The 22,773-nt window shown below is 40.0% G+C and overlaps 1 protein-coding gene across 3 annotated transcripts in view; it reads left to right on the top strand.

Annotated features, from left to right (window-relative positions):
- ATP13A3 (ATPase 13A3) overlaps positions 1-14,494 on the top strand; it is a 64,608-nt gene extending 50,114 nt beyond the window's left edge. For 2 of the 3 annotated variants that reach the window (XM_065410499.1, XM_065410498.1), the window contains 12 exons: positions 542-664; positions 753-832; positions 1,736-1,778; positions 1,885-1,994; positions 3,246-3,342; positions 4,437-4,509; positions 6,026-6,203; positions 7,519-7,706; positions 8,933-9,021; positions 9,537-9,617; positions 12,484-12,573; positions 14,297-14,494. In XM_065410499.1, coding sequence (XP_065266571.1) covers positions 542-664; positions 753-832; positions 1,736-1,778; positions 1,885-1,994; positions 3,246-3,342; positions 4,437-4,509; positions 6,026-6,203; positions 7,519-7,706; positions 8,933-9,021; positions 9,537-9,617; positions 12,484-12,573; positions 14,297-14,494 — 1,350 coding nt within the window. The remainder of the gene's footprint in view (positions 1-541; positions 665-752; positions 833-1,735; positions 1,779-1,884; positions 1,995-3,245; positions 3,343-4,436; positions 4,510-6,025; positions 6,204-7,518; positions 7,707-8,932; positions 9,022-9,536; positions 9,618-12,483; positions 12,574-14,296) is intronic. The other variant, XM_065410501.1, reaches the window with a different exon arrangement.
- The last annotated feature ends 8,279 nt before the right edge of the window (positions 14,495-22,773 follow it).

The raw sequence follows: 22,773 nt of genomic DNA, 5'->3' as shown, positions 1-22,773 counted from the left end.
CTGCAGGGTAGTGTCTTAAACGACCACCTTCCCAAAGCAGCAAAAAACTGCCCCGTTGCAGAGACTGGCCCCAGACACAGCAGCATCCTCACATATGAGACCTGTGACTCAATGTCATTTGTGCCCCCAGGACTCTGCATGCTCTAGTTCTGCTTACTGCTTTCAGTTTTAAAACACCAACCAGCAGTAAAATATCAAGTGTTACTCTAAACACACATTTAAAAAATAACTGTCAGATTGATGCTGCAGCTGCAGGTGACTCTTTCAGACATCAAAAATCTGTTTTTATTAAAGGGCTTGTTCTAAAATATTTATTTATAATTAACTATGTAATAAACTGTAGAATTTTTGCTATTAAATAAGTGTAATTTAATCTTACAAGGCTTCCTGCAGCTCAAATTAAAATTCTCAGCAACCTTTATTAAAGCGATATTTCCAAAGCTACTGCTTCTGTTGGTCCTTTGTATAGTGCCTTAAAATATGAAGAATATGGGTAAGTATATTATGACTAAAATAACCAAAGTTCCTTGTTTTGATACAGGATATTCCAATTAAATTGGTCCATGAAAGTCTAGAGGACCTCCAGCTGACTAAATACCATTTTGCAATGAATGGAAAGTCATTTGCAGTGATACTGGAGCATTTTCAGGACCTTGTGCCCAAGGTTAGTAACCTAATTGGTGTTTGGCCTTTTGGACGATGTGCAGATTTTGCACGTGACTAATGTTGGTAAGAAATCTGTTGTCTTTCAGCTGGTGTTGCATGGCACTGTATTTGCCCGCATGGCACCTGATCAGAAAACCCAGCTAGTGGAAGCGTTACAAAATGTGGAGTGAGTATTTATTTGTTTCTGAAAATGTTGGGTGTTTAGTGTGTTAGAAAAATGTTCTTGGGGGAAAACAGAGCATTTTACTGTTTGATCTATTTACATTTAGCCTTGTAAAAAGGCTAGATTATAACATCTCAGTTGGCAAATCGGACAGTTAATAGAGCTGTTTCAAAAATAGTGTCATTTATTGGAGGACTGTGAAACACAGCTTTTTTAAATAGCTGCTTTTTCAGGAGGTTGCAACGGAAGAATTTAATTTGGTACAGCATCAATTTAGACTAAATTGACCAATGTGTTTCTGAGGCATAATCAAAAATCTTGTTACTTGGCTTAGTGTGAACAATTAATATCCTCAGTTAATTTCTGCTTATTAAACAAGTAAATATTTGTGGGATGAATTCTGTTTATTCAGTCATTCATGTCCTGTCAAATTGGCTCTTACTTTTTTTTTTTAAATGGGGATTAGTCTAATGGCTGATTTACTTTTTCAGCTGTATTTTTTTTTTCAGATGTAGGTTTTTCTAGTGTTAGTGATAGTTTCCCTCTGATACATATTTTTCAACAAATTATTTCTAAGGTAACAAAATATTGCAAGATGCACCTTTCCCAGGCTATAGAGGCAGCATGGTGCAGTAGATTAAGTATGGGAAAGGTGGTCACAAAGTTCTGAGTTCTAATCCTGGCAATGGCATTGACCTTAGCTTGCTTCTTGACCTGGGGCAAGTCACTTAACTTTTCTGCCTCAGTTTATCTACTACATAGTAATAACCTGCTATCCTGAGGATTCGTTAATGTCTGTACAGCACTTGGAAAGCATCAGGTTGTATAAAAGTGTTCAGTATAATTGGAATAAGTATTATAGTTATGGAATGAAGTAGAATGCTGAAACTTGTCTGGTTTTTATAGTTACTATGTTGGCATGTGTGGAGATGGTGCAAATGACTGTGGTGTAAGTACACTTCTATTTTGTTTAAGGAGCTATTGTCACATTATTGTGAATTTTAAAGCTAAAAGATTATTAAAAAATCTCTAACTATCCTCATGATAACTGGCAGGCACTGAAGAAGGCCCATGGTGGTATATCACTGTCTGAACTTGAGGCTTCTGTGGCATCACCATTCACCTCCAGAACTCCTAGTATTTCCTGTGTGCCAAACCTTATCAGGTAACGCACCTCAGAATTTTCAACAAGCTGTTTCCCATAAGTAGAAGTGGTTGATCTAGCACTGTGTGTAAGGCAATATCCTACATGCCAGCAATATGAAATCAAAGCAGGATCCGACATAACCCTTCATATTTTTTGCTTTTAGTAAAGGCACTCTGTGAGTAATGTATTGTATTTTCACAGCATGATCCCATATGTTTTTATCCCAATTTTTGTCCATGTAAAATTAATTTCTTCCTTAAAGTTGTGAGTGAGCCTTTAGCCATCCGAAGTAGTCTGAAGGTATATTAAATTTCCTAAGAATTAATTGATTTGCTGCCATTAGAAATCAGGATTAATTTTTTGGAGTTTACAGGCAGCTTTAACAACAATTCTAATATCTGTGCTTTTGGAGCGAGACCATTCAGGACTGAAAAAGCCGTCGTTCATGCCACAGATTCTGTTCATGCCCTGAAGTGCAATTCTGCTCTGAAGAGTGACAGTAAAGGAAGGAGGCCCTTGTGGTTTCATGTTTATCTCAATGATTTCTGGACCAGATTTACTCTGTTTACATTTATAAAGGTGTCTCTTTCTAGGTGTTGTCAGTCCCTGCAAACTTAACCTGGGGTCTGAGAGGCAAGCAATGTTCTTTCCTGCTTGTGCATAATCACCAGCAATAAAAATTATTCAGGAACTTCTGCCCTTAGCGATAACTTTGGGGGAAACCCATTGACGTTTCAAATGGAGTTGCTGAGAACTGATTTTTGTCCCAGCAACTGGAACTTGGTTAACTACTTTCCTGATGCATGAGCCAGAATAGAATCCGGTTCAGTATACTGCAGCTGTGCAGGCTCTGTAATAAGTGCTCAAAAGTAATTTGTGTCCCTGAAGTCAGCAGATCTGATTCTGAATGCACACACAGAGCATATCTGTTGAGTAAAAATGTGCCACCATAGAAGAGAGGTGCATTTTAATTTATTTATTGGTTTTCCAGTAAACCTTTTTTAAATTAAACAGCATCAAGCAGAAATTTGGTGATTCTCTGTAGATGGCATGTTCATAATTGTGATCAGCTAGCAAATATATTCTCACCCCCCTTCCCCCACTTTTTTTTCTTTTCAGTTTCTTTACATGTCTTTGACCTTTTGATCTTTAGCAGAAAATATCTCACTGCGTTGGCTATTCTGTTCAGTGCTAGCTATCTTTTTGTTAACCAGGCTATAATTGGTGGCTTAAATGGCTTTAGTTATATGGATGTATTTGTTTTTACAGGGAAGGCCGTGCTGCTTTAATAACTTCCTTTTGCGTATTTAAGTTTATGGCTTTGTACAGCATTATCCAGTATTTCAGCGTTACCCTACTATATTCTGTGAGTATTTGACAATATAGCACTCAAACATTATTAAATATAATTCAAAGGGTTTAAGATAAGCAAATTAACCTCTGGCTGTTGCAAATTAATGTACTGTCAATTTCTTTGGGAGCTTGGTGATTATGGTAAGATTCATCGTGCCTTCGTTCTCTAGATAATATATATAATGGTCATCTAGAAATATTAAAACTTTGCCTTTGATGACTAGCTAACATTACCACGGTAGTCACAATATTTCATGTCCTTCTCAGTAGTTAGTATAAGGAATACTGTAGTAATATTTTCTGTTTATTAAAGGCAAAAAAACCAAAATCAGGTTATAACAGCTCTCAGAACTGCTGTGATGGAGGTATGTACCTAGAGAGAGCAATAAAATACTAAAACCTAACAGAACGTGTAGAATGAAGACCTGTTTTTCCATTGGTTACCATGCCGTAGTATCAACAACTACCAAAGGAACAGTACTGTAAACAAAATTACACGTCAGTAATGGCATACAGCTTGAGCTAGAGCAACTGGAAGATACTGAGTTGTGGGGAAGAAAATGGGTTGGGTGTATTTTGGCAGAAATTACTTAATTTAAAGGCCCTCAGTGGAAATTCCCTCCACTTTAACTGTTGTTGGTTAATTCACCTTTGTATCTTTAATTCAGAATACCAGTTAGTAGTAAGGGAGTTTTGGAGTGGCAGTTTTTGAGCCATATGCTGTGTGATTAAATGAATGGGATTTTCTCGTGTAGAACCCTTGGGGAACTTCAGGGTTTAAGATCGCCTTTGTTTGCTGGGTGTAGGCAGCATTGTTATCTACTAATTTGGCCAAAGAACAACGTACACTGAAAAACTACCTAGAAATTGATTTGACTCTGCATGCTTTAGTGTCATACACAACATTGCTACCACAGGGTTTGATCCTGCAAGGGGCACAGTACTCCTGATTCCCACAGACTTTGGACACTCGGCCCATTACTGGATCAACCCATTGTTTATAAAGTTTCTGTGCAAGTATTCATGCAAATGAATATTTTAAAAAAGCTGTAAAATGTTTCTTAATGTGAAGAAATGAGTAATATCGCACTTGTGTTTTCTGTATAGATCCTGAGTAATTTAGGAGATTTCCAGTTTCTTTTCATCGATCTGGCAATCATTTTGGTTGTTGTCTTTACCAGTGAGTATTATGCTGAATTACTTCTGATGTTTTATTTTATTAGCAATCAGCTGTTTAATTAACTATGAAAAAAGAGCAAATGTGTGTCTGAAGCACATGCTTTTGAGCATCTTGTTAAATATTCCTACTAACATCAACATGACTTTGGGTTTGGTAACTGTAAAGGTACTATCTCAAAAGTATGAGTAAACTATATGATAAAGTACACACGTTTCTGACAGGTGTCACCCTGCATCTTTCTTCTACAGTTCTGCATGTAGCTATAGTATGGGAGGGAGATGGGGTTATTTAAAAAGACCTGAAGGTAAAAATCCTGTTATTTCATGTTTTCAATCCCATTGGTCATGTAAATGATCTAAATGTACATTGTTAGTTATGTCTGCCATGAGAGTAAGTATATTCTTGGTTGTCCTTGTGGCAGCCACGGGTCTCTTGTGGCCCTTGTCCTTTTTTTGGTAGATGTTCTCCCGGTCTCTGTGCACTGGGGATAGGTAGGAGAAGGGATTGACCTTCCACCTCCCTCACCTGACACACACCGGCAGGCAAGAGCACAGGAACCTCCTTCTCTCCTTCCCTTTCTATCCCGAGAGAGATGCTACTTATGTCTGTCTCTCCTTAAGGGAATGTAGGAGAAAAGGGTGAACAAAACCGTGGGAATATCCCCAAAACAGTGTACGAATTAGAAAATCTAATGCTAAAGTATTGCACTAAATCGGCACGAGCTCAGGTATGTGACGTTGTGTCACCACACAGAGTTGATTAGCATCCATGATGTCATGCATGCAGCTCTTGGCAGTACAGTGAGGCTGAAATTTGACCAAAAGTGAGTAGGCATTATTTAAAGAGTTAAGACTCTTTTAATCCAAAAGATCATGGTGCGATTACACTTTGTTGTTTACATTTTCACAGATGGATTTTTTTTTTATGCACAAGAGATTACATTCTCACTTGTGCTGTAGGCATATGTATTTATCCACACTTGAAAAGCAAGCAGATAATAATTAGCTCAGGGGATATTAACAGAAGAATTATTGCTCTGGAAATTGAGGTATGCTGTCTGAAGACACAGACAGGGAACCTGTAATTGCTGCTGATTCTTACAGGTGCCATGAAGATGGGAAGGTCGGTCTACCTCTGCTGTTACTCTGGCTCCCCTGGGTGCCACAAGGCTGGGTTAGCCAATGGGAGGCTGGTTTTCACCATCTCTCTGGCAGCAGCCTATCGAGATGCTGCCTTGTGCAAACTGATACACATTACTATGACTCAGAACCACCAAAGTAACTTGGGACAATGCGTATCGCAAAATATCGGGACAAATTGCGTTCCGACCTAACATCGGTCGGGACGCGGGACAAATACCTAAATATCGGGACAGTCCCGATTTTATCGGGACGTCTGGTCACCCTACCCAGAGCTCCTAGTGTAGACATAGCCTAACTCCATAAAAGTTAAACAAAATAATACTTGGAAACATGCAGATTATAAACGATCCTTGATTTTCTTTCTCCCAATACAGTGAGTTTAAATCCTGCTTGGAAGGAGCTTGTTGCACAAAGGCCACCTTCAGGTCTCATCTCAGGTCAACTTCTCTGCTCAGTTCTGTCTCAGATTATCACCTGCCTTGGTTTTCAAACCATAGGATTTATTTGGGTCAAACAGCAACCCTGGTATGAGCCCTGGACCACCCAGTCAGAGTAAGTGGTACCCGGGTAAATACAGAATATGGTAACACTGATTGGGGGAATGGTTTATAAATAATTTAATGCCCTTTGGTAACTAGGAAATTCCAAGGTGCATTTCACATGGCAACTGGCTCATGTGCAGTTTTCCTTGCCATGGAAGGAGAAAAGGCATCTGATTTCTTGGGTCAAACTACAATGGGATTCTTGCCTTGAGTGGGCCTCAGCTTGCCCTGCCAGCCTCTGTCACAGAACTGGAGGTCTCCCTCTTTCCTGCTGCCTGTAAGACTCATATGGGGACCAGTAGGGAAAAGTGGGGTCATGTCAGATGATCAGGATATGGTGTGTGGAAGAATTGGCAAAGGGCTGGGGATACTGCAAGGTGAGCAGAGAGTGAGAGATGATTTGTCCTCTTGGGGGAAGAGGAATAATTGTCTCATGCTCAGGAAGTTAGATCAGGACCAGCGGCGTAATGGGCTTCATTTTGTGCGGGTTAGGAGGATTAGTGAAGCCTGTGTTATGGGATTGGGCTGCTAGAGGAGGGGAAGTACAGAAGAAGTTTCACTGAGCTGCAGTACCACGGTGTACAACACTACGGTATCGTATTCTAAGGGTTGAAGATAATGTACTGGGGGAGTTCTGTGACCTCCTTATAAGGAATGGCTGCAAGGACCACAAGAGAGCATCAGAGATGGACTGTCAATGTTTACGTCACTGTGTGGAGGGTGGAAAGGACGGGAAAGTAATAACCTTTGTATGATAGTCTTGTGTACTAAGATAGAGTCTTAGCAATTACTTCCAGCTGTTAATATTAGTAGAAGTGGGCCTGCACTGGAGCCTTGAATCTGAAGAGCCCTGAACTTCAGAGCAATTTTCAGATCCAAACTTCATGGTTTCTATGCCTATTTCTGCTCTGTATAATGAAGTTATATCATCCTGTTATGAAGCAGCAGCAAACTGGGCTACAGGCCGTTATTTATACCCGTCTCGCTTTGTTTGTTTTTCAGTTTGTAAAATTCACTTACTGTAGCCTCTACAGGCAGTAGAACAATAAGTCCTATACAATTCGTATCACTAACTGACACAATGGAAACCCAAAAGAATTCAGAACTCATGGGGCACAAAAGAAACTCCAGTGCATGACCTCAGTCACCACCCAACACAAAGGCCTTTCTGAATTACTTCATTAACTGTAGTAAAATGTCTAAAATATACCCACCATAACCTCTGTAGCAATTTATACTGGAATTATTTTCACAATAAAGACAAGGCTAAAACTTACTGTAATCCTCTACTTTGACTCCGTGTTGAATGTTCTTCTGTGTTGCAGTGCATGTAACTTATCAGCAGCCACAAACACCAGTTCCTCCCAACATGAGAATGAGACTCTTCATGATGAGCACAATATCAAAAACTATGAAAACACAACGGTGTTTTTTATCTCCAGCTTTCAGTACCTCATAGTGGCAATTGTCTTTTCTAAAGGGAAGCCCTTTAGGCAGCCTTGCTACAGAAATGGTAAGTCTCTTCTCATTATATACAATTCCTCTGTATTTCTCGAAGTACGAATTCCAAATGACAGTGGGCATATTTTGTTCACTTAGCACATTTGCTTAGGCGCATGTTGTGCTGCTTTTGCAGTAACAGATTTGCTGCTGCAAGAATGTGGGGTTCCCCCAAGAGAAGAGGGAGGGGATAGTTTCTCAGGTGAAAATAGACGGGGCAGTATTGTAGAATATTCAAGATTTCCTCTGGGAATTTGGGAAGGTTAATGCAGAAATTCTCACATTCTACAAATTTTAACTTTTTTTTCCAAAGTAAAATGCATGAAATTTAAATGGTATGCTCTCTCTGGGAAAACCACCTAAATACAGTCATTACCACTGTATTGAATGAGGTTTCTCTATTGACTCAATGATTTTGGTAGCAGAATACTCCTGCATTCCATTGCTGTTTTGTTTAAGACACGGAATAATAACATTTTTCACTTCTTAAATCTGTGGGGACTGTGTGCTTGCTGCATACACTAAATCTGCTTGCTAATATCCTTAAGATAGTTTTGTGTATTTAGAAATCTCACGTGCAGATTTTTTAGATTTAGATTCAGTTGCTTTAATGTTTTTCAGAATTCTGAAAGATTCTGGTCTGCATTATGGGCCTCAAAACTTACTTTTTTAAAATGGTCTTTTCTTGGGAGTGCAGTAAAGTGTAATCTAAAATCTGTAACTTTTTGTTGCTAGGGCAGTGGTTGATTTGAACTCCTGTAATTTAGTCATTTTGTATTTATCTAAAATTATATGCATGGTATATATTGTTTTAGAAGGTTAATGGAGAAAAAATATATATATATACACACACACACATACACGTATGTACATGCGCACTAAAGTGAAATGAGGATTATATCCACCATTGCAATGTGGTTTGAGATGTATATTCTGTTGTTGTGAAAGGGGAAAACTTCTTGTAAGTTAAGTGTAACATAAGCTGCATTGTTTTCATAAGTTAATGAGAATTAACCAGATGTTTAAGGTGGCTTTTTTGCATATACAATAAAATCATTGCAGTATAATTTTACAGGAGAGAAATCCAAGACTGTTTCATGTAATATGTACTTGTATATGGTCTACCAATGCAAAATACATTTTGTGAACTGTTATTCAGGGGTTATTGTAATAGATATATATGCAGAAGCGAAGCATGACAGTATGTTTAATGTTGTATTTCTCTTTTTCTTTTTACAGTTCTGTTTGTTATATCTGTGATAGTTATTTATATCTTCACATTATTCATCATGTTGTATCCAGTTGAATCCATTGACAGGGTTCTTGAGGTAAGATTCAACAAGCAGGTATATACACTTCATACCTCATAAAATAAGTTGGCTGGCTTCTCTTCCAATCTAAAGTTCCCATTGGCTAGATTGACCCTTTGAAAGCTAGAGTTCAAATTCTACCAGAAGACAAGCCTAATGAAAATCTGGCATATACCTATAGAGTCAAATGAGAGCCAAATATAAATTTAGTCTCACCATTTTTTAATTTTTATTTAAAAAAAATCCCTTTAGATCTAACTAATGCAGAAGAAGCATGTGTTTAAAACCCTTAACAATTTCTCAGCAAGATACTGTTGAATGAGAGGTGAGACTACCAAATGCACTCTGCAGATAAGCATTATTTGCCCTATCACAAAGAGTCGTGTTTAAGCAATAAAATAGGAGTTAAAATTTGAGGTTTACAACCAAGCTTGTTTCAAATTTGCTTTATTTCATATGTACACAGTTTTTTGTGTGTAACTGTTCAATGCATACAGTGGACATTGTTCACCTGTGACAACTTTGTCTTGCAGCTAGTTTGTGTACCATATCAGTGGCGTATAACAATTCTCATCATCATCATCATCAATGCAATTGTAGCCCTCTTGGTGGAGGTAAGTAGCTCAGAGTAACAAGTGGTCTTTTCCATGTAGCCTTTTCCTGGGCTACAAGTACATCCTATATAAAATGCTGATGGAGTACAGTTCCGTTTGTACTTCTAATGTATTTTCAGGCAAGGTTAAGTCCACAAAGTTTAAAGTTTCAGAATACAGATAATTAATATAATAAGGAATAATTGAGTTAAGCATCGTTATTGAATTCAATGTAATGTACAGTAGCAGTGAACTGTGTTGAACACAGACCTCTGACATGGATTTGTTTAGTGTGTGTCACTGTCCTTATGTGATAAGGATCATAAGTGTGACTCGTAGTTTAACAGCATAAGGGACCATTAGATCCTCTAATCTGACCTCCTGTATATCACATCAAATTTCACCCAGTTACCCTTGTATTGAGCCCAGTCAATTGGGTTTGACTCAAATATACCTTCCAGAACAGCTTCAATCTCGATTTGAAGAGCTCAAGAGATGGAGAATCCACCACTTCGCTTGATCATTTGGTTCAATGGTTAATCATCCTGTGTCTAACTTCTACTTTGTGCTCGTCTGGGTTCCGTTTCCAGCCATTGGCTCTCGTCTTGCCATTCACTACTAGAGTAAAGTCCTTTCATACCTGGTATTTTCCCCCTGAAGGTGCTTACACACTGTAATTGTCACCTCTCTGTTTTTTGATTAGCTAAACAGATTGTGCTCTTTAAATATCTCATTGTAAAGCATTTTCTTGAATCATCTTTGTGGCTCTTTTCTGCATCATCATCAATTTTTCAACATGGTTTTAAAAATGTGGCCACAGAAATGTATGCCATATTCCAGTATTGGTCTCACCAATGCTGTATACAGAGGTAAAATCACCTCCTTGCTCCTACTTATTGCTCCCCTGTTTATACATCCAAGGATCACATTATCCCTTTCTTCCACAGTATCACACTGGGAGCTCATGTTCAGCTGTTTGTCCACTAAGACCCCTAAATTCTTTTAGAGTTGCTCTTCACATTTTCACATCTGTTCAATTTGTTCATGACACACCGAGTTTGAGTTAATACCGCATTTGCCCCCTTAGCACCTGCCCCTTGTGGTGTTGGTTTAATACCCTCTCCCCCTCATTGGCTCCAGCTAGTGTCTAAGCGAGATGATTAGCTGCCCGTGAGATGCATGCTGGTCCCATTCATATAGCCCCGTCTCTCACTGGAATATGGCCTAGTCCTCCACAAATCCAAGCCTTCAGCTTCACACCAGTTGCACTGTCTATGGTTCACGTCCAATATTTTATGCCTTCCCTTGCTTTTGGGACTGGAAGGCTCTCCAAGAAGATAACTTGGACGTTCCTCCTCTTCAGCTCCCTTCCAAGATCCCTGAAGTTTTCTGTAATCTGTGGGATGCCATAGTATTGGAACCAATGTGTATCCCCACCAGTGGAGACTTGCCAGAAGATTTAATAACCCCATCCCTCTTGCATTTCATTTCATATTTTCGCCCTAGGGTGACAGCACACCATCCTGCTCTCCTTGTGTCCTTTGCTAAATTCAGGGTCCACTCTTCATATGGAGTCACCGATGAGGATTGTTTGCCTTCTTGAGACAGGTGAAAAGCCTGTCTTCGTAGCTGCTTGCTTCATAACGCAAGGATGCCCATGAGGCATGTCCCTTTTAGCTTTCTGTTCTGTTCCTCCGGAAACAGGTTCCTCTACAGTTGCTTCACTGAGTACCTGATACTGAATGAGTACTTTTAGCTGGGTTGAATGCCTCCTGGTTTTCTCTCTGCTCTTTGTCATGAATCATCAGCCCATTTCTTTGGTTTCTGTTCTCTCCAGTTATCCTTTCACAGACTCCACCCCTTGTCGTGTCTGTGGTAATGATTTCCAAATGTGGTTGTCAAAGAAGTGTTGAAACTTGTGCTTCCAGACCACATATTTTCTCCTATAGTATGGCCCCCAGCTTGCATTCATGCACCAGAGATCTATTTGGTCTTCCGACAGAAAAGTAAACGTAGCATGTCTGAGGCAGGACACAGTTGTTCCCTTGTTGTCCATATTTCCTACCTGGAGTAGAGTTATACCTCCAACAGAAGGAGCCAGACTCCCTCCAAAACTCACCAGCTTGCCACTCTTATTTGCCTACCTCAGGAGTTCACCTGGCAACTGACTATATTCTAATCTTCACTGCTCAGCTCTGTCCCCCTTTAACCGGGCGGGGTGAACCTCTCGGACACTTCAAACCCTGGGGCTGTTCAAAGACCACAGGGTTGCAGCCACACACAGACCCGTCTCACCTAGCCTGATCAGGGGTCCACAGCCCAACCACGCAACCTTCCTAGAGAACAGACAGACCAGACACACAACTCACCAAGTCCCTCCGCCTCTGAGCACAGCATCCGCACCTATGCCCCCCGAAACCCTGACCAGTTTCTAATAACTAACTTTGGTCTGTGCTCAGCACTGCTAAATAAATACCCAAAATGTCAGACTAATCAGAATGCAGAACATGATTTGAGAAAAGAATCTTAATTTAAAGCTTCCTTAGAACTTTCAGTGCTTACTGGAGATTCTTAAAATAGTAGTGTCAAAACTTGTTGTTTAAAAAAAAAATTCCTATTTGTGTAAATGCAGTTGTCATAATTATTGCAATTAATGTAAAGCATATATTTGTGCTCTTAAAACCCTCATGGAAGCACTTAAATACTGAAGATGGTTTCTCTCTTAAATACTAATAAAAATAAATTGTGTCAAATGAAAGCTGAGTTTAGTTCTGCACTGAGTTAATTATGCCTACATCACCGTTTCAGATTTTATTTTTATGTGCACACTAACAACAAATGATCATTAGTCTTTTTAATTCTTCCCACTCACTGCAATGTCTCACAGAATATCCTCCTTGACATGATCCTTTGGAAGGTTGTGTTCAGTCGAGACAAACAAGGAGAATATCGCCTCACCATACCCCAGCCACCTCAGGTTGGAGACCAGTATTTTGCTGTCAATCATTCAACTGTATGCAGATTAATTTAGTTTTGTACCATGCATTTTGTAGTGGTTTATGGGTGTGTGTTTGTTTTCTGCCTGTATAAACCTGTTTTTAAATAGTGTCTTTATCATATTTCTGTAACTTTACAATTAAAAGGGATTTTAACAGAAGCATCTTTAAATATTATTGTAAACGTGTCCTAAGCAGGTAAGTGTACATTTAGCTTCACTTACAGGACTTGAGAAACAGTGTGAGGCCTCTCTAATTTTTCCATTGACTTGTTTTTTCACTCCAAAATGACACTTAAAATTTCAGGGACTGACACATTCAGTGTCACCAATGTTCATTCCAGACACTTAGTAGTAGTCTGCATATCAGCAGATCAGTAGAGTGAGACTAGAAATGTCTTGATTCTCATGAAATCAGGGTTCTTAACTGTGGGTTTGATCCAGCTCCCAATGAAATGAATTAAATTGACTTCAAAAGGTGTTGGAGCATCTTCTGTGTGATCAGTAATTTATGGTACATACAAACAAAGTGAAACAAAATGACAGACATGGTAAATTACTACTACTTTTTAAGCTGCTGTAGAAGGTGACGGTGTTGGCAGCTCTTCCACCTCAAGAGATAGTCAGCAAACTGCATTTGGTACCAGCCAGAGGCTACTGTCTATGGAAAATGCAATGTAGTAAAACACTGTTGGTTTGGTTATTACCTTTAACGCCTTATAGCTTTTGTCTACCTCTGGGCAGAGAACCTGCACAAGGCCCAGCCATTGCTTCAGTCAAAATTGAGCCTGATTTTGAGAACTGCAGTGATGCCTAGGGCTCGTGCTAGCATTCTGCACGGGGTAAATCTAAGCCACGGCGCATAAGAGCAATCACTTGTATCCACCAGAATGGCAGCCATACCCAGTAAACACAGTAGACTGAGAAATGGGAGGAACCAAATATTTTGAGAATGATAGCAGTGTGTTTGTCTATTTATTCCAGTTAGTGGAGTAAAATTTCTAAGGTTCATGTATTGCCTATTTAGTATGAGGGGAGTGAGGAAGACTTTAACAAAAAATAAAAATAAACATGGCGTGATTTATTCCGACACACTAGCAGATTACTTCTAATTCACTGCTTTGCGTGCTTTTTAATAGCACACACTGTCAGATAGGCATGGTTAGTTTAAATTGCTTACTGCTTATTGTTGGTTGGATACCGTTGAACAAATGTGTATATGTGTAAAATATTTAGACATTTTTTCCCCAAAACTTGGGCATCAAACAGACACAGTTACATCACAAAAAGTGTTTTAAGGCCATTACTCCTCAGTAGTATACTTTGGGAGTTGACTAGTTCCTCTGAAACAGTACAGTTATAGGCAGTACTATGAACACTTTGAAATGTACATGAAAATGATTGCTGGTGCATGAGACCTAGATACTATGATGCAGAATCTTATTTTCGCCTTGCATTTGTACCTTTTAAAATCTCATTGCTGCCACAATGCAAAAGAGGGGGTAGGCGGCCCTATATATAGATTCTGCACCACACTATCTTGATCCTGTATAATGACAACAATTTCTGAATCAGAAACTAAAACAATTCATAATGAAAGATTCATTTCTGATGTCTCATTGTAAAATTTCTAATGTGGTTTTAAAGTATTTTGCTCTTGGCAGCCTAGTTTTCATATCTGTTCATTTCCCTGTCCCGTCTGCAGGAGCCTTTGGATCGCTGGAGAGGGTGCGTCCTTTCCTCCCTGTTTGGCTGCAGAAAGAAGATTCCAAAAGCCAAGTACATGCACTTAGCTCAGGAACTGTTGGTTGATCCAGAATGGCCACCAAAACCTAGAACAACTACAGAAGCTAAAGATCCAACCCAGGAAAATGGTTCATATCCAATAATCACTGTAACATAACAATGAATCTCAGTGGTATGTTTCTTTAGCAGTATTCAGAGCTATGTAATTTTATGGCTTTATTTAGTATTGCAGCATGCTAAGTGTTCTCCCAGTGCAAACATTTCCGGTTATTTGGTCTCTGAATACAAAGTTCAGAGCTGGACATTGTACAAATTATACATTAAAAAACACTGAGCTAGATGACATATAACAGAAGAAACATTTTTTTACTAAATTTTGAAGCCTCACTTGTCCAAAGTGAGCTGTATTTAAAGGTTTAAACTGCAGGGCAGTTAAATAGGGTCCTTTGAGTATTTGGGGAATGTTGATATTTGGTGGTAATTGTTCCACCCTGTGTTCCAACACCAATGTGAGCGCAGTGTGCTGTCTGACACAGCCTTTTCACAGCAGTACTAGAGACCCATAGAAACCACATGGAAAGGGTTGTCAGTTATTTCTTCTTCACTTTTTATCAGAAAGCATTGTGACTGTAAGATGATCCTGGAGTTTTAGTGTGTATCCCTCCTATTTCACATGGACTAAAAACAGATTCGTACCTAATAGTTCAAGAGTGTTTCCAGCTGAGGGACAGATAAGAGTTTGGACTTGCAGCTAGTCCTTAAGTCTGACCCTGCAGGTACTGGGAATGCAGTAAAAACTGTGTGCTCAGTCCCTAGGAGGAAGGAAGCGCATCAATCTCCTCTTACCCTCCTCTTCAGCTAATCCTGAATTTTCATAGGCTACAGAAGGACAGGTTATTGGGGTCTTTGAGAAGGGGGATGCTGAAGAACCCAGGCCAAATAATTCTTCCCTGCATTAAATGCAATAAATCTTACTTTTATTGCATTTAACTGACTGGTGGCTCCATACGCTCTTACTCTGTCCAACAAAGGGATTCGATTACTTTTATCAGACCAGGTTTTATTTGTATCATTTGAGCGATTTTTAACACCTTTGCACCAGCAAGGCCAGAACTACTGCTAGGAGGCAGAAAATGGTTTTCACGTGCCCTTAGCATTAGCAAATATTAATCCTGGGCACCAAGGGCTTATGAATACCAAAGGATTGGTCTACCAGTGTCTTAATTACCATGTAGTTGTGTGCAGCAGTGTTAAGATGGAAACAGATGAGCCACAATCCAGGTCTTGTTATAAAATTATTGGGCTGCCTTGGATCTCTCTCTCTCTCTCTCTCTTTTTTTTTTTTTTTTAAACCTTTTGCACCCAGTGGTGCCATGAGTGCTTAAAGTGTCAGTGCACAGTTTCACCATGAGGTGGTGCCAAAGAGCATTGTACTAAGCCACTTGGAAAATGAAATTGCAAGTATGAGACAGCAAGCAGCAGCAACTTCAAAAATATTGGGTTTTAGAAGCCTATCAAAATGGGTAAAAAACCCAAAGCCTTTGGCAACCAAATAAAATAGTAAAACGTTGAGGAAAAACTCCTCCAGTCAGTTCTTATTGCTCTTTTGAAAGAATAAAAAATGCTAAAATTTAGACTGCCTTTTTTAACTCCGTGAAATTGACTGATCTAAGCAACTCTGAACTTTGGGCGAGGACACCAGAAATCCAGCTCTGGCCCTTACACGAAAAATCCTGTGGGATTGTATGTAGGGCTGAATGAAAACTGTGGAAATTACTCCACTCTAGGGAGTGTTCTTCCTCTATAAAATCCAGGGGATAGCTTGTTAAAGTTATCTAGGGAGGATCTCGTTCTCTAGGATTCTTTAGTAAGAGGAGTTTTGCAGCTCAGGCCTATTTCCTTTGTGTTTTCGTATAAGGCAGCGTGTGGTAATATCCTCCTTGCCTCGACGGTGTTGAACATGCCATGCCAACGTTGGAATTAATAATTGGGGCATAAATGGTTTGGAGGGTTCCTCTAGGACTGTGAAGATTAGCAGTTACATTAACAGTTTCTCCTCATGAATGAATAGTACGCTTGTGGCGTACTATCCCCTATGACAACTGACAGCTCTCTTCCCGTTTTATTTTGGGAAGGCATTTACCAGCTTTTAATCAGTAGTGCAGACCAGAATTGTCCTTTTCCTGCCTTTTATACTGTTAAACTTCAAACAATATTTGTAACTTTAGAAGAGTGTAAAAACTGGATCACTGTTACTGACGTTGCCACTGTTGAGTCTTTGAAATATCTCATTAGTGTGGAATTTGGGGGGAAAGAATATTGCTAGCTGAGTGAATATTCTTTATATTTCCCCTTTATAGAAAATATTTTACTTTAGTGGAAAGATTCTATGAAGCTATGCATCTTGGACCTTGGAGCTGTGACTTACGACCACATCCTATATTTGTTTAAATGTTAACTTACAGGGGGTTTTGAGTTAGTTTAATTCATTTTAACTTGCTTGTTCAGTCAAAAGTGAAGAGAAAAATGTGCACATGGTCTGCATCTTTCAAGTACTATTGCTCAGTGCTCTTCCCACAAACTGCTAATCAGTCTGTCCTCATTCAGATGTTAAAGTCAGTCTTTCATTTGTGATGAGAATATTCCATGTACCAGCCCATTAGAAACATCCAGATAATAAGGAGTAAACTACTTGTGGAGCAGTGAGTTTGTTTAAAGAGTATTCTAATTTTTTTAATTAGGGCCAAAATTGTCAAGTGTGTCCGTGACTTTTGGGTGCATGGCTTGTGAAAGTGAGAGCAGGGTTTTCACTGGCCCTGAGCACCTTTAGGATTCTTTGACTCCAGATGGAATTGTGGGTGCTCAGCACCTCTAAGAGTCCGGTGCTATGTTCTTCATGTTGGGCACCAAAATTAGTGGATGCTTTTGACATCATATGACGGAGCAGCAAGGGTCTTGGCCCAAGAGCAGTGAGCTATTGGTAAGAATAACCGATCAACTGTCTTTTTTGGGGAAAAAATCCTTTTAAATTTTTCTTTTTGTTGCAAGGTTTTGTACTTCCGAGGGTTCAAATACAGCCATGGAAGTAGGCACAGCTCCTACTGAAGTCCCTGGGAATTGCACCTTCTTACCTCAGGACAGGGTTCGGCCCTATTTGCCTGTGTATCACTTTGAAAGGAAGATGTGGTTTGTCAGGTGTACAGAAAGCTAGCAAACTAGATCTGGCCCCAAATTAGCAAGTTCAGTTCATATGTTGAAGTATGTTGGACTTCAGAATTTGTGCTTAAAAGAAATCTTTTTGTAAATTGTTCTTGAAAGCTAATGAATTCAGATGAACAGAACTATTTAGTGGGTCCTACTAAATACTCTTGATGGTCTTTTTTCTTTCTATTATATAATTCAGCCTCACACTGAAGAGTCGGATTCAGATTTTCTTATTAAATTATTTAAGTGTATACAGACCTAAATTTAAATCTGTATATGTCTTTCTTCAGTGTGCTAGGATTTGTAAATATGATTGATATAAATATTATTTATGCACATACTTAAAGGAATGGTCTACCCAGGAAAGCAATTGTTAAATAATAAATGTAACTTTTAAAAATTTTTAAATAAATAACCAGATCTTTAAAATGTGTATCCCTCAGGGTTGTTTTTAAAGTTCTCCTTCCCTTCAGATATAATTAGTGGTAACTGTAGATTTCAGACATTATGTAACTAAGTCTGCTGTAAAATAGGCTGCAAATAATGCTTGAGTCAAAGTGGCGAAGCCAACCACAAAGCAAAGATTGTTTAGATTCATTTGTAAACTTTAAATTGGGAACTTTTACAATTGCACTTTTATTTTTAAAATGGTCACAGTTTTTTATTCTATTTATTTTATTTCTTGTTCTGTGTTTATGAAGATTGTGCTGAACCAGTTCATCTGAAATTGGTAAATAATCCTCTACTGTATTATGTATATATTATATTAACATTAAACACATGCAGGATGCTTTTTTATGCTGCAAATTTTTTAGTATTTTCCTTGGTCATCACAACATTCAAGATTTAGGAAGTGCTTTAGAATTTCTCCCATGAAATTTTGAATTATAAAATTAGATTTTTGTATGTCTGAGGGAAAGGGGTGGTTTTCTGACAATTTTTAGAGTCCTGAATATGTTAATTTTATACAGTATAGCTTCAGGTTTTTACAGCTATTTTCAATGAATTGCAGCTTGTTTGATAATTTTGAACCAGAAACTACTCTTGGTTTAGGTGATGACTTCCTTGAAACTAACAAAAATAGAAGGCTCGTGATTTTAGCGTTCTCTGGAAGCTCACCTTCCTCTTATTTTTAAAAAGCTAGTTTAAATCAGAAGTGATACTGCATCTTTATATTTAAAAACACGTAATGCTGCTCTAGAATGGTACCCAGTTGTCAAAGAGGCACACATGCATAACTGTACATTACAATTGTAAATAGCCTTGTAAAATCCTTTTTATGATTGAAGCTATTTGAAATAAAAATGTAAATGGACAGCGTGTACTTTCATAGCTTTTGTTACTAGTGTTCAGGAATGTTTCTCTAATTCCCCCCGTCACACATCTCGGGCTCGATTCAGAGCCCATTGAAAAAGAATGACTCCCATTGGCTTCAGTGGGCTTCGGCTCAGCCCCATCTCCAGGCACTCTTGCTGAGTAAGGGGCATGTGTGCGCATATACACGCACCAGATTAATATCTGGAAACAATGACAGTGACCTTAGTCTTGCATCATGGATTGATGAAGGCCCTGTCGAGGCTGTAACTTGTACCTTACTAAGGATAGTGATGCATTTCTGCTTCATTTTTGAGATCTTCCAGTGCTGCATGCTTGCAGCGTGGTGTGCTGATAGCATTTCTTCTATGGTGACACTTTCATTTCTTGCCAATCTTCTGCCTGCAAACAATGTTGTTCCTGCCACTACCATATCTGTCCTGCTTTGAGTCTGGAAACATCACTTCATGAATGAGGCTGAGACCCTTTCCATACTGCAGAGTGGAAATACATTTAAATATTCCAGGACAAAGAACTTTGCTTAAGAAAAGTTAAGGTAGAATGTGTTTTGAGAGGGGTCCAGCCAACACCCAAAAGCTTGACAGGTTTTTTAAAAACCCAGGCACAAACCTGGAACCAAAACAATATTTTATGAAACTTTTGCTTTCACCAAGATCCTTATGGACTTAGGGTTTTGTTGCAGACAGTTCATGGAGGCAAGGGAATTAAACTGGGGAGACATAGAAAGGACGTAAAAAGTGCCCAGCCTGGATTGCTTAGCCTAAGTCTGGAGCAGAAAGGTGTCCATTCCCTACTGGTGCTGCCACGATTCTAGCTCTGATGCAGCAAAGCCTTGTGATGGAGAAGTGACTGGAATTGGAGGACATTGTTCCCCAGATCCTTACACTTTGGCAGAAGTACAGGGGATTTCAAAATAAATACATACATGAATCTGAGACTGATGTTCCTTTGGGTCTACTACAAAAGCCTGTATATTCAGTTATGTGTTGGACATGTGACATAACATAAGCAAGACATTCTGCTCCTCTTAGGCGTGTATTTCTGTACCTTATTCGTGATGGGGGGATGGAATAAAGAATTCTGGCTCTACTCAGACTTCTACTGGGCACATATGCCACACTTTCTGGTGGACCACATCCACACTGACCATAACTGTCCTCCCTCTTTGAATGCAGGTTTCTATGTGTATTCCACTGTGGGAACGCATGCACTGCATGCCCCTGGGGTCAGGGAATTTTTGCAAGCAGTATTTGTTGCTCTGTGCATGTGCCTTTGCCTTCCTTCATGAGTCCTTACATAATTTAAAGAACTCCGGGGCCACCCTCTGCTCCGTGAGAATATATACAGCTGCCCTAAAAGGGAAGCATCACAGGCAGCCTTACAAACCTAGACTGGCATCTCAATAATTATTTCACCAGCAGTCTTATGACCCTCCTGGTAAGAGACAAAGAGTACAGACCTCTCGTTTTCCTGCACCTCCCATGCCTACAGCACCGTCTCAATCTTATCCCCTAGTAAAAAGATATTTTGTGACAGGAGCTCAAGAGCTGCAAACCATTTATGATGCCTCTACGTGACCCCCACGTACCCTTTGGGGATTGTTTAGCGCTCCAGTTCCACAACTGGAGTGTCATAGCAGACAAGTGGGTATTAGATATCATCTATCCCAGCTGTGCGATCGAATTTACTTACCTACCTTCTCCAAAACCCCCATTCTCTCGAGGAATCCCTCTTCCAGCGAGGAACAATAGAGTGCACACCTCTTCAACACCAAGGAAACTCTACATAGTTCTAAGTCCCTAAAAGTTGGGTAGTTGGAGACAGAGATGTATCCTCGATCTCTGTAATCTCAACCACTTTATTCACCAACTGAGATTTCACACGGTCGCTCTGGCATCAATATCCTATCCCTGGAAAAAAGACATATAGTTTACAGCTCTTGATATGAAGGTCATGTACTTTCACATGGATATTCACCCCGTCCACAGGCATTTTCTCAGATTCAATGTGGGCCCTGACCACTTTCAATACAGGGTCCTCCCATTCAGCCTCACCACTGCCCCCCAGGGTCTTTACCAAGATCTTTCTGGTAGTAGCAGCTCTTTTCAGACAGAATGGCTTTACTGTTTTCCCTTATGTTGATGGTTGGCTTCTCGTTGGCAAAACATATCCGGAAGCCTATGAGTCAACCTCATCAATGCTTCAACGACTTTTTTCCCTAGGAGTCAGTGTGGACTTGGAAAAGTGTCCTCACTCCATGCAGACTATAGACTTCATAGGGGCCACTCTAGATTCAGTCATGGCGAGAGTTCCTCTCCCAAGGGACAGGTTTGGCACCAGGAGCACGCTAATAGATCAGGTTAGATCAGGTTATAGGCAACCTTTGAGTTCCAGTCAGAACTTGTTTTCCTTCTGGAGCCAATGGCTTCATGGACTTATGTTATCCCATTCGCCAGACTTCACCTACATTGCCTTCAGGCGTAGCTCCAGAGAGTGTATTCACCAGTCAAGCACAGCATGAATACCTTGGTAATAATTCCATCCAGCGTAACTTCTTCCTTGGTGTGGTGGAAGGATCCCCATCAGGTATGTGTGGGCGTCCCCTTCCTATTATCCTTGCCAGACAAGATGATCATTAGAGACCGCTCTCTCTTCAGCTGGGCAGCCCACATGGACAACCATATGGCGCAGGGTACTTAGATGTCCCAAGAGACCAGAATGCACATCAACCTTCTGGAACTCCAGGCAGCGCGAGAAGCTTGCAAGGTTTGTCTATCATTCATCCTATCCCACCATGTCCTCATTACGTCAGACAACCTGACAACTGCCTCATAAATCAATAACCAGAGAGGAGTGAGATCAGTCACCCTGTGGAATTGGTGCATCAGGAATCGAAGCATCCTGTTGGCAGCTTATTTTCCAGGAACTCAGGATGTGTTAGTGGACACCCGCAGCAGATATGTCCCCATTAGTTACGAGTGGGAGTTGCATGATTCAATAATAAATAACATTTTTGTTCAGTGGGTGACCCCCAATCAGGATCTGTTTTGCTGAACGAACAAGAAGTGCAACATACGTTGCTCCAGAGGAGCTCTTGGACTATGCCCTCAGAGCGATGCTCTTTCTCCCCTCGTCAGACGATCTGAGCGATGCCTTTCCTCCCTTACCACTCCTACCTTGGGTCTTACAAAGTCACAACAGGGTACAATTCATCCTCATTTCCCCCCAAGTGGCTCCCAAATCTCTTACAATAGTCATCTCGTTCTCCACTCATCAGCCAGTCCTTCCCTGATCTCTTGATCCAGGAGAAGCGCAGGATCAAGTATCCCAACCTCAAAGCGCTTCATCTCATGGCTTGGATTTTTGGATGGGCATCAACATTAGAACATTCCTGATCAGAAGCTGGACAAACCACCCTTAATAATAGCAGAAACGGCTCCACTAGGAAATGCTATTCAGCCAAATGAAGCATTTTTCCGTCTGGGCACAACAGAAAATCTCCTGAGTCAGCAGATATTCCCCTATTTTGGACTATCTTCTTTCTCTCACAACAGCTGGGCTATCCCTTGGTTCTATACGAGTCCACCTGGCAGCAATCAGTGCATGCCATCCACCGTCAGGTGATTATTCAATTTTCATTCACCCATTGGCTAGCAGACTCTTAAAGGGCCTAATCAGAATCTTCCTGCCAGTAAGAAAACCTACTCCTCATTGGGACGTAAGCCTTGTATTTACAGTACTCACTAAGCCTCCTTTTGAGTCGTTAGCTACATGTTCATGTCTAACCTATCAATGAAACTATCAATGAAAGTTGCATTCCTTGTGGCCATCACCTCAGCCGGAAGGTGGGTGAGCTGGGAGCCCTAGTGGTGGGTGTGCTACACACTATATTTGATA

The sequence above is a fragment of the Emys orbicularis genome, chromosome 9, assembly GCF_028017835.1.
Source record: "Emys orbicularis isolate rEmyOrb1 chromosome 9, rEmyOrb1.hap1, whole genome shotgun sequence".
Classification (NCBI taxonomy): Eukaryota; Metazoa; Chordata; order Testudines; family Emydidae; genus Emys; species Emys orbicularis.
This window is presented reverse-complemented; position numbering and strand designations above follow the sequence as displayed.